At 46.0% G+C, this 12,506-nt stretch overlaps 1 protein-coding gene across 1 annotated transcript; it reads right to left on the bottom strand.

Moving 5' to 3' along the window:
- Positions 1-962: 962 nt before the first annotated feature.
- LOC134949720 (olfactory receptor 5V1-like) lies at positions 963-1,907 on the bottom strand. The gene has a single exon (XM_063938473.1). It carries the CDS (start codon positions 1,905-1,907, stop codon positions 963-965), a length of 945 nt encoding a protein of 314 aa, XP_063794543.1.
- Positions 1,908-12,506: the final 10,599 nt, after the last annotated feature.

Below are 12,506 nucleotides of genomic sequence, written 5' to 3'. Positions count from 1 at the left end.
TGATGCCTCTGTCCCTTATTGTTCTACCTATTAGGCTGTAGAAAATTCCAGCAGCCACTATGAAGATGTCACATACAGACCAATCAACCGCCGTCAATGGTCATTTTATATTACTGTCCCAGAAGCTCTCAGCTGTGGACAACGCTATATAGCCAGACTGCCTGCTGCTCGCTACTGCCTCATGTGGTCAAAATAAATATAAGGGATGTTTTTAACTTTTTGCAACTGACTAAATTGTGGGTTCACTCCTTTTTTTTCTTCTTCCCAGAAGGACTGTGTTGGTGATATCTCCCCATTGCCTGCTGTTACCGTGTTTTTCTGTGCAAATAGTCCCCACAGTGCTGCAACATCATTTCCGCAACGTAATACAGTGACAGAGGTAATAAATTAATGGCGATGTCTGGTCACGATGGGCCTGATTTGGATTTGGAATGATAACAAAAAAGCAAGCAATTGGGCATAACCATGTTGCACTGCAGGTGGGGCAGATATAACATGTGCAGAGAGAGTTAGATTTTGGTGGGGTGTGTACAATCTGAAATCTAAATTGCAGTGTAAAAAAAAGCTGCACAGTTGCTTATTCTCCTGGAACGGATGGGAGGTTCCCAAAAACCAGGTGGTGTTCCCAGCCCCCCGCAAAAGCGGGCAAGTCTCCTGGATTCGGCCCCCACCACCTGCACCCACTGGCATCTCCCTGCTGCCATCCACAAGGTTGGCACCCACAAAGTTGCCCGAGACACAGCAGGCATCACCGCTGTGTGAACCACCCCCTAACAGCCTGCTAAGTTGTGGCAAACAAGGGAGGTAGGGTTTGCGGAACTCAGACTTCTATCTGTCCAAACTTATTGATGCATCTTTATCATAGGCTTCTTCATTTTCGCCAGCAGGCAACAAAAAATTTACATTGAGTTCCAAATAATTTTATTTGTCTCCCAAAAATTTTTTATGAGTCAGCAATTCCATCAGTGATCCATCACGTTCTTCAATGCGTCTATCACCTGCTGGTTCCTCAGGCTGTAGATGATGGGATTGAACAACGGAGTCACCGTAGAATAGATCATGGAGACTGCCGAATTCAGTGTCTGGGAAGATCTATTGTCCGGTAAAAGATAGAGGAAGGTGAGAGATCCAAAGTAGAGGATGACAACGGTGACGTGAGAGGCACACGTGGAGAAGGTCTTCTGCCTGCTGGTTCCACTGGGCATTCTGAGTATGGCCGCCAGGATGAAAACGTAGGATGTGAGGATGAAGAGGAGGCAGCTGACTCCGAACACGGCAGCTGAAAGTGTGGCAAGAACGTCACTAAGGCGGGTGCTGGAGCAGGAGAGACGTATCAGAGGCTGGACCTCACAATACATACGGTCTATGGCATTAGGCCCGCAGAAATGGAGGTGTGAGGTGACGTATGTGTTGATCGTTGAGTTTAGAACACCACACAACCAGGCAAAGGCTGCCAGATAGGCACACACCACGCTACTGATTATGGTTTTGTAGTGGAGTGGCCGACAGATTGCCACATAGCGGTCACAAGCCATGGCGGCCAGGAGGATGCATTCGGTGGTGGCGCAGACTGTAAATAGGTAGACTTGGGCGATGCAGCCGGTGAATGAGATGACATTGCTATGCCTTAATATCCCATAGAGAATATTAGGTATTGTAGTGGAGGTGTACCCCATCTCCAGGAAGGAAAGGTTCGTTAAGAAGAAATACATAGGGGTGTGCAGATGAAGATTCAGTCTCACTGCCAAAATAATGAGACTGTTCCCCGTTATAGTCAAAAGAAAGATGGTCAGAAAGGCACCAAAAATGACTGGTTTCCAGAGGGGGAAGTTTGCAAATCCCAGAAGGATAAACTCAGTTACAGGCGTCTGATTGTGTAATTCGGCTGCAGGGCCAGCTTTCTCCATGCTGCAGGGATGTAGGGCACACAATGAAAATTATGATTAAAATCGCTTAGGCTCAAATACTAATTTAAAATTGGACAAATTATTTTATCTATCTATCTATCTATCTATCTATCTATCTATCTATCTATCTATCTATCTATCTATCTATCTGAGGGCCGTAACTAGGTGTGTGCGGAGGGGGCACCGCACATAGCGCTGCAGGATAGGGGGCGCTGTTGGCAGCATTTGTATATTATCTGTTTTAATTACTTTCACTTGTAGCTTCCACCCTTTTGGAAGCCCAGCATCTCCTGACCGCCCCTGTCTCCTACCCTGACCCTTTCTGTCACTAATACCTATACAACATTCATAAATTAACTTGTTATTCAGTCACACTGTCCTTTATACATTTCAAGATGCTGACATACCTGGGATTCTAACCCATTGCCTGTGGCATTGCATTCAGACAATCTATTCTTTGAGCTATCCGCCCTTGCAAAGAAAGCTAGAGGATTCTAAAGGGCCATACACACTAGAGAATATTTACAGCAGATGTGAACGATTCTGACGATTGTGAACGATATATTGCTCACATCGTCTAGTGTGTATGTCCCACCAATCAACGATGCGTACACCCGCGCTCGTTGATTGGATGTCGGCGGTTGGCCCTGCAGCATGCTCAATGTGAGCAATGTTACTTGTGATATCGCACATCACGGCATGTGTGTACAGGCCCGTATTCACGGGCAGGTCTGGGGAGAGATGTGTGCTGCGCGTGCGGGGGGCGCTCATTTCACCCAGCAGGTGAAATGAGCAACCTGCTAGATTGAGCCTGCATGCAGGCCAATCTAGCACCAGCGAAAGCGACGCACGTGGCCGCGCATCGCTATCGCTGTGGGGGGTACACACGGAGAGATCATGCTTAAAATCTAAGCAATCTAGTCAGATTGCTTAGATTATCGCTCTGTGAGTACCCCCCTTACGGAGCCGCGAGGAGCGATGTCCAATATTGTGACATTGCTCACCTCCCCCCGGCAGCGGCTCCCTCCAGCGGCCCCCTTCCCACCAGCGGCTGCATATCTGAGCCGCTTGCGGAAGCCGCTGACTGCTCAGCGCATCTCCCCTCCAGCGGTTCCCTCCAGTGGCTTCATTGTAGCTAAACTGCTGATGGAAGCCGCTGGACTTAATATAAAATTAATTATAATGGGTTTAATATTTTATATATATATATATATATATATATATATATATAAATACATACATAGGTGTGCACAGGAGGGGTGCCTGGTGCGCACAGGCACCCCCTAATGTCTGGCACCCCGATCTCACATGCCTGATGCAGCAGTCACCGAGCAGGCAGATTACTGTCCCCTCTGCGCTGCACCCTGTTAGGACTGCATTACTGACCGGACGCCTGGGTTAATCAAGGGTGCCACGGCCACCGGCTTTCAAATTCCCAGCTCCACCTCCACGTACAAAAACAGTGTGATGCTCGCACGCCCACCCGTCACACTTGCCACCTCTCTCCTTCTACGCTATGCCAATGCCAGCCACTGATGAGGAGCAGCATGCAGCCAGCGTTCCTCTTAGGAAGACAAGTTCAATACTGGCATGCGGTCTGCAGCAGCATTGACACGTCACTTGTTTTTCCAGCAGCAGCAGTACTAGTCTGCGACTGTCAGTGTCAGTTTAGTTACCGACTTGTAAGTAAGCTGCTGCAGCTTGCAGGGGAAAGAGAGGGGGAGCCAGACCAGGCTGAGGAGGAGCAGTGTAATTGCAGTGAGTGCCATCAGGGGTGTTTGTTTGGTGCACACCACAACATCTGACAATGTATCTGCTTTATTAGGATTGGTACAAGGGTGGATATTTTATATGCGTTGACCATCAATAGATGGTGCTAGACACACCCAAAAGGCGCTGCTAGACACACCCCTCCGACGGTGCACCCCCTAATAAATTGTGCTGCGCACGCCAGTGAATATATATATATATATATATATATTATATTGAACCCACTATAATTAATTTTATATTAAGTTGGTGGCACAATGGGTTGGTGGCACAGTGGGTTTATAACTTCATTGGTGGGGCAGTGGTCGGAGACGCTGAGCGGTCAGCGGCTCCTGTCCGTGGCTCAGCTAGGTGCGGCACTCCTAGTGGCTTGATTAAAGGACAACAGCAGGGCATGCGTTTAGACAACGTTTTAATGCCTTTATTGCGGCATTGTCATCAGGTCTGTTATGCCGCAATAAAGGCATTGAAACGTTGTCTACACGCATGCCCTGCTGTTGTCCTTTATTCAAGCCGCTAGGATGTCGCACCTTTAGACTTTATGTGATTATTATTTGTGGAGGCACCCGGCGCCATAGGCAAACGCAGAGGGGGGTTTCTGGTTGCCTGGAAACCCCCCTCTACTGGGCAAATGGCTCATATTATGGCAACAATAGCAATGATATATAATATGATTAGATTACTAGAGCTGCAGAAACATCATGCAGTGTAAGGGACAGAGCAGAGCTGCTGCACAAGCCCAGTGGTAGCAGCTTCTTCTACTGACTTTGCTGTGTGTGTGAATCTGACTCCTCAATCAGTGCACTGGACAATAGAGTAGCTACCAGAAAGAAGAGACAGGAGCCGTACCACGAGGTGGGAGAATGTGAGCTTAGAAAGTGTAGTACTGGTTCTATTATGTTTGTGTAATAATTTATTATGGGATGTTTAATCTTTTCCTGACCACTTATTTTATATTATTTAAATGTTTGATACATCCTATACTATAGACCATCTACAGTATTAAATATTAATCTGAAGACATGACCAATGTTGAAGATGAACAATGTGGAAGATGAGCAATTTCCCTTGAACTTCCCAGAGCCCTGACAAACGAAATTGAGTGTACACACTAAGCAATTATTCAAACAATTTGAAAGATGAAAGATATCTTTGGAATTGGCACCTTTTTTTTTAACATATTTTAATATTGGGGAGGCGTTTCTTTGTGTGTGGACAGGGCTGTAGAAGGGGGAACCAATGAAGTTTTTTTCACCCACTGCCCCACCAATTTCCACTGTGCCACCAACTTAATAAAAAATGTATTATGATGGGTTCAATACATATAAAATATATACAGACCAGAGTGCCCGGCTCTCCCATTAATCCCATGTTACTGCGCCGCACAGGCAAACGCAGGATTTCTTGAGGGGAGTTTCCAGATGCAGTCCACAATCTCCCACTCTGTGGAACATTAGAGCAAGTGTGGGAGTCTGTGGGAGCGGTAGAAGAACCTAATAATAACCCTGGACATTAATGGTCTTTTTATACACTGGATATTGGCCCTAATTCCGAGTTGTTCGTTCGCAAGCTGCTTTTAGCAGCTTTGCACACGCTAAGCCGCCGCCTACTGGGAGTGAATCTTAGCATAGTAAAATTGCGAACGAAAGATTAGCAAAATTGCGAATAGACACTTCTTAGCAGTTTCTGAGTAGCTCCAGACTTACTCGGCATCTGCGATCAGTTCAGTGCTTGTCGTTCCTGGTATGACGTCACAAACACACCCAGCGTTCGCCCAGACACTCCCCCGTTTCCTCAGCCACTCCCGCGTTTTTCCCAGAAACGGTAGCGTCTTTACGCGCACACCCATAAAACGGCCTGTTTCCGCCCAGAAACACCCACTTCCTGTCAATCACATTACGATCACCAGAACGAAGAAAAAAACTTGAGTAATGCCGTGAGTAAAATACCTAACTGCATAGCAAATTTACTTGGCGCAGTCGCAGTGCGAACATTGCGCATGCGCAATAAGCGGAAAATCGCTGCAATGTGAAGAAATTTACCGAGCGAACAACTCGGAATGACCACCATTGTATGGAATACATCAACATTGCGGCTGGGCCAATCTATGTAGTGTGCGGCTGCAAGAGATTTGATCTGTGGCTGCATACCACATAGATCTGCTCAATTGCAATGTTGATTATGAGGCTAATTCAGACTGGATCGTAGTCTGAATCCTTTTGTGGAGTGCGCACTCGCACCCCGAGAGCCCAGTGAGTTGCTAAAAGCATCTCAGGGCTGCGATTGCCTCTGCCTGATTGACAGGCAGAGGTGTTTGCGGGGCGGGATAGATCAATCTATCTATCTATCTATCTATCTATCTATCTATCTATCTATCTATCTATCTATCTATCTATCTATCTATCTATCTATCTATCTATCCCATTTTCAGGGTTCTATTTTCAATATAAATGTTCAATAAAAAACCTGCCATCCGGAACTGAATGGGCTGAAGTGATCGCAAGCGTTGAGTAGGTCTGAAGCTACTCAGAAACTGCACAATTATTTTTTGTAGCCGCTCTGCGATCCTTTCGTTCGCACTTCTGCTAAGCTAAAATACACTCCAAGTGGGAGGCGGCATAGCGTTTGCACGGCTGCAAAAAACTGCTAGGGAGCGATCAACTCGGAATGACCCCCAATGTACGGGGGACTAAAATGTGGCATCATATGAATTGGGTTTTCTGTAATATGGCATAATATGAACTCGGAGCACTATAGTGTGGCATGTTATAAACTGGGAGCACTACTATGTGGCATAAAATATACTGGTGACACTGTGGCATCATGTGTAAAGGGGGCACCGTGGGCCATAATTCCTACCGGCAGCACTACAATGTGGCATGTTATGAACTGGGGCCACTGTGTGATATAATGTGAACTACAGATGGTCCCCCCCCCCTAATCTTCACCGTGATACTTTTGCATGTACAATCGGATCACGGCAGTGACTATTCGCACCCATTTGCGATAATGCATTCCTATGGAAGTGGGTGTGTACACAGGTGCCCGCACATAGCACACTAGTCACGTCAAATGACCCACGGTTACAAATAATCTCGGGTCGGATGATCATGGACTTATCTGTACAGCATTACTGTGGAGCACAGAATGAACAACTGTAGCGGAGAGAGGAAAATGTTACTATGGGGCCATCAAAGTTCTAGCTACTCCTCTGGGTACCCTAATCTACAGCAACCAATCAGATTCTAAGGGGGAATGCAATTCCAAGTGATGTGGCGTCAGTGATGTCCAGCTGCTCACATTACAGCCTCATATGGTGGGAAATCCTTGCTCATATTCCTGTGCACCTCTATGGGGGAAGATGTTGTCGCCTGACCGTTCCGGTGGCACTCCGCACACATCACCCACAATTGTATTCCCCCCTAACTGTCCCATTTCTAGCAGAGTACAGAAAATAGATCACTTATGAGGTTGCCATGGGTTACAGTACATCACAGAACTGTATAGACTTGGCTTTCATGCAACTTCAATATAAACCACACAAGCACATTCGTCGGTTTTGTGTATTTGCCGCACGGAAATGGTAACACTGCAAACCGTAGCAGTGTTGAGCGGAGACTGGCCCTTTCCATGAACTATAATGGTTCCCAATGTATGAAATAATAGAAAAATACCTTTGTGCAAATAAGCCTGTTACAGGCAATTGTGTATGCATGGTTATTATATGGATGTTACCTCATTTATATGGGTTACCTCATTTATTGCCCCAGTTACTATGGCGCTGTAAGCAAAATCCAATTACAGGCACAATTTATAAAGGCGGGTAAGACAAAGCGTCTAGTAATAGTCGCAGGAGGGCGAATAGTAACTACTGAGATTCAGCATTGGAAAGTCTAATGTAATACATCTGTTTATTTCTGTGGTTCCTGACTGCTTGTTCCTTAGCAGAATTGTCTTCCAGGGATGGAAATGGCACCACGCCAGCTGACAACAACCTCAGGTCATTTGTCTATAAAACCTGAGAATCATTTCCGAGGACTATAGTAGCAGAAAATAGTCCTAATAATCAGAATAAAACAATGTGTTTAGTTTCCCCTGAAATCTCACAAATCTCAGACGGAAAATGAATTGGTGGATTTCAGCAACTTGCCTGTCAGCTGCAGTCAGTGTATAATCGCATGAGGGTGCAGTACATGGCTTATGTACAGAGTGATGGCCGCTCCCAGCAGACGCCAGGATCCCTCTTGAATCAATTAACTGAGCTTCAGTAACTCTAAGGACACCAATGCTTCATTACATTTACAAATTCATTAGTGCAGACATCCCCATAACATTACACACTGACATTACGACAAATATTTCACTTAGATTTTAAACAAATAGATAGATAGATAGATAGATAGATAGATATTCTTTATTGTAATTGTAAAAGAACAACGAAATTACAATCCAGGTCACACAAATAGTTGCAATTCACCATTTTTGGTTAAAGTCATCAATTACAGATGGAAACAAGCTATTCTTTAGTCGAGATGTCCTAGAATAGCTTTCTTCCATCTGTAATTGTTGGTTTTAAAAATGGTGAATTGCAACTATGTGCCAAGGCTTCCCAAGGCTTCCATCACTAAGCATAACATTGAGGCCACCAACACTGCTTCCTTCTCACTTCTCTCTCTCCTGAACAAGTCACTTCCTTATACAATGCCCCCCCTTACTTCTGCTCTTGACTCTGTTGCTGCAGCGACCACTAATCACCCTCGCAGATCAACACCGCAACCAAATTCACCAGATATCTGCCAAATTGTTCACGTACCACTGAGCAGCAGTGAAGGAAATCCCACTCTAAAGTCGACTTCCTTTATTTTATTATATGTTCTCATCCTATAGTGCTTCCCTTCCCATCTCTTCACAGTCATACTTCAAGAACCTCATGTCCTCCCAATATTCAACCCGCCACCATCAACTACCTCCTCTGCCCACTCCTACCTTGACTTCCTTCCTCTTTGCTCTTGACTTTGCCACCTACTTTACATCCAAAATTGACTCCATACGTCAGGACATCACTTCCCAACAGACCCTCAACAATCTGCCCCCTCCTTCTCCTGACCACCCCTCCTCATCCATCTCACTAGCTCTGACTTCTTTTTCCTATGTATCTGGAGATGAAGTAATAGCCCTCATCCAGTCCCCCCCCACACCCCAACCACCTCTACTACCTCTCTCCTTCTGCCTCTTCCCATCTTGCCCACCTCCTCAGTCTCTCCCTCTCATCAGGCACTGTTCCCTCTGCCTTCAAGCATGCCCTTGTCTTTCCTATTCCTAAAAAAAACTAAAAAACCTACCCTTGATCCTAATGCTTTCTCCAACTACCGACCCATCTCTCTCCTCCCTTTTGCCTCCAAACTCCTAGAGCAAATTGTCTACAATCGCCTGGCTGCCTTTCTTTCCTCCCACTCACTGCTGGACCCATTCCTGTCTGGTTTCCGTTCTCTCCACTCAACTGAAACTGCCCTCACAAAAGTCTGAAGAGACCTCCATGCTGCCAAATCTAAGGGCACTACTCTCTGCTTATTCTTCTTGACCTCTCTGCTGCTTTTGACACTGTGGACTACCCTATCCTACTGCAAATCCTTCACTCCCTTGGTCTGTGTGATACTGCCCTCTCCTGGCTGTCCTCCTACCTCTCTGATCGTTCCTTCTCTGTCTCCTCTCATGACTCCACCTCCCTCCCACTTCCACTAACAGTAGGTGTCTCCAAAGGCTTTATTCTTGGACCTCTCCTTTTCTCTCTCTATACATCCTCTTTAGGTGAGCTCACTTGATTTCCAATATCATTTCTATTTTGATGATACTCAAATCTACCTTTCCTACCCTGACCTCTCTCCATCTATTCTCACTCGTATCTCCAGCTGTCTCTCCGCTATCTCCTCTTGGATGTCCCAGCGCTTTCTTAAACTTAACATGTCTAATACTGAGCTGGTTATCTTCCCTCCCTCCCTCTCTCCCACACAACCTCACCTCCCACGACTTCTCTATTAATGGCACAACCATCTCCTTTAGCCCCCATGTATTATGTCATCATTATCATTGATCCATCCCTCTCCTTCAAACCACACATTCAGCACCTTTCACAGTCATAGCTAGCTTAAGGGGGGATGCAGGGCATACTGTACCCCGGGCCACCCTGTATCAGGGGCCCCCCGGCCAAAGCACACTGATATCACTAGCTTTCCCTCTTAATGTGAAAGCCAGAATGGGAGCAGGACAGGATGCAGTGCAGGCAGAGACACAGGAATATCATGTTTCATGAGCTACAGATGGAGCTTTCTGACCAGATTAGAGATAGGAGGGTGGAGAGAGCTGTAAGTGACACAGGGATCCCAGCTTCTCCTCCTTCCTGCCTAAATGTCTGAGTCCTGTTTATATTTTCTTGCAACTAAACCATTTAGGCCTAGAGATAGACACACACAGAGAGTCCTCCTGAGTCCTGTCCCAGGGTGTAAGTAGTACAGAGGCTGCTGACAAGATAAATTATTTTATTTTTCTATGTTTATTTTAAGGCTAAGTTGTCTTTGTTCCACTACAAGAACATTTTATAAAATAGTTGTCTTTCAGTTAGGTGGAGCTATAAACAGTACCCAGGCATTAGTAAACTATTAGTTTAAAATTAATATACACCATTGGTTTAAATTTAATATACACAATCTATACCTCCCACCATGACCCATTCCAGGAGGGACAAAATGCATTCTACCTGTACTTCTTTCTTAATTTATGATTGCAAATGCCTGTGTTGAAATACCTTTCTTATCAACACAGGTGACATCAATCATGTATTAAGAGGGAAGTCCAGGTAGAGAGCACTTTGTCCCTCCTGAAATGGGACATGTTGAGAGGTCTGCACAATGTAATATACATCCCCCACCTTCCTCCGGGGCCCCCCTGTCTTAAGTGCCCCAAGCACCCCCCAAGGCTTCATCCGGCCCTGCTCACAGTCCTGTCATTTCCATCTCAAAAATATTTACAGGATCAGACCCTTTCTCACCCAGGATGCCACTAAAACCCTAATCCACTCACCGGTCATCTCCAGACTGGACTACTATAATCTCCTCCTATCTGGTCTCCCTGATAATAACCTCTCTCCACTCCAATCTATCCTCAGTGCTGCTGCCCGGCTCATCTTCCTCACCAAGCATACTAAATCCACCTCTCCTCTCTTACAAGCCCTTCACTGGCTTCGCTTCTCCTTCCGAATCCATTTCAAGCTTCTCACACTCACTTACAGAGCCCTCACTCACTACTCTCCCAGTTACATCTCTGACCTTATCTCCCTTTACACTCCCACCCGCCCTCCTCGCTCCATAACTTTAGGCCACCTCTCGTGCCTACTGATTACTTCCTCCCATTCCTGCATCAAAGATTTTGTCCGTGGTGCTCCCTACCTCTGGAATTCTCTACCTCTCACTATCAGACTCTCCACCTCTGTACAAAACTTTAAACGTCCTCTCAAGACCCACTTCTTTCCCAAACCCAGGCGTCTCTCATCCTAAAACTCTGCTACATGGCTCACTTCTACCCCTTCTGTGTTCTTGTCTGTCTGCCCATCCCCTTTGGAATGTAAGCTCTCACAAGCAGGGCCCTCTTCCCTCATGTGCTTTTCTCTCTCGTAGACTATTTCCTACTCCATACCTAGATTAACGTCACATTACCCTCGATTTTCTTACACCCTGATGATTACTTCAGTATCCTGTCCCTTGATGCCACACTGTTTATATACCATGTTCTTGTCCTACATTGTTCTTGTACTGTAAGTCGTTGTTTTTTTGTTTTTGCTCATTTATGTCCTCTGTTAGGCGCTGCAGAACCCTTGTGGCGCCGTATAAATAAACCATAATAATAATTATAAAAATGTGGATTTCATTTTCTTAGATATTATAAACGTTTATAGGGCAACTTTTGTCCAATGCAACCGGATTCAGTTATTAGTGAGCAGCCTTATTTACCATGGAGATGATTCACAAAGAGCCAAAAACAATATATATTATATACAGACCAACAATCCTATACTCTCCAACATATCAGACCTCACTAATAATATAACGTAACGCACATTATATTATATTATTCATAGCAGATCCATAAATAGCAAAAACACTCGTTATGATAAACCCTACTTTATCCACTTTCAAACATCGTCCACTTAATATCTCAATACAAAACAATTATTTCCACAGAGCTCCAGAAATCTACTGTGTGAGGAGGAGACAGCTGCGCGGTCCTCAGTGACCAATGGAAAAGCCGCGCTGCAGTCAGCTTATTTCAGCGCAGTCCCCATCCAGGATGTAGACTCCCCTTGCCTCATTGCATGAAACCTGCGTCCGTCATTCACAAAAAAAAAGCCGTGCAAACATTTTTGGGGGGACGCCCAGCACAGAGCTAGTCCGCCCCACATGTCTGGCTCGGCACGCAACCACCACGGCCCACCCCCCGCACATTCCGGGCATGCCTGCGATGCCCGGACCACACCCCCAAAACAGTGGGCAAACACCGCCGGCCCGCCCCCTCCCGCCCAGGGACTGCATCTGCTTGTCAATCATGCAGAGGTGACCACTGGGCTGAGATGCCGATAGCATCTCTGGCATGCGCCGGCACACTGCGGCGCATGCGCAGTTCAGACCTGATCGCCCGCTGTGCAAAAACACACAGTAGCGATCAGGTCTGAATTAGCCCCCATGTGCAGTGCGGGTGGGGCAGATGTAACATGTGCAGAGAGAGTTAGATTTGGGCGGTGGCAGAAGTTCGTCCCAGAGGCAATATAAATATTGGTGC

Source organism: Pseudophryne corroboree, chromosome 8, assembly GCF_028390025.1.
Source record: "Pseudophryne corroboree isolate aPseCor3 chromosome 8, aPseCor3.hap2, whole genome shotgun sequence".
Lineage (NCBI taxonomy): Eukaryota > Metazoa > Chordata > Amphibia > Anura > Myobatrachidae > Pseudophryne > Pseudophryne corroboree.
This window is presented reverse-complemented; position numbering and strand designations above follow the sequence as displayed.

Excerpts from the sequence above, each read along its gene's own strand:
- LOC134949720 (XM_063938473.1), bottom strand. The coding sequence starts at position 1,907 with ATGGAGAAAGCTGGCCCTGCAGCCGAATTACACAATCAGACGCCTGTA.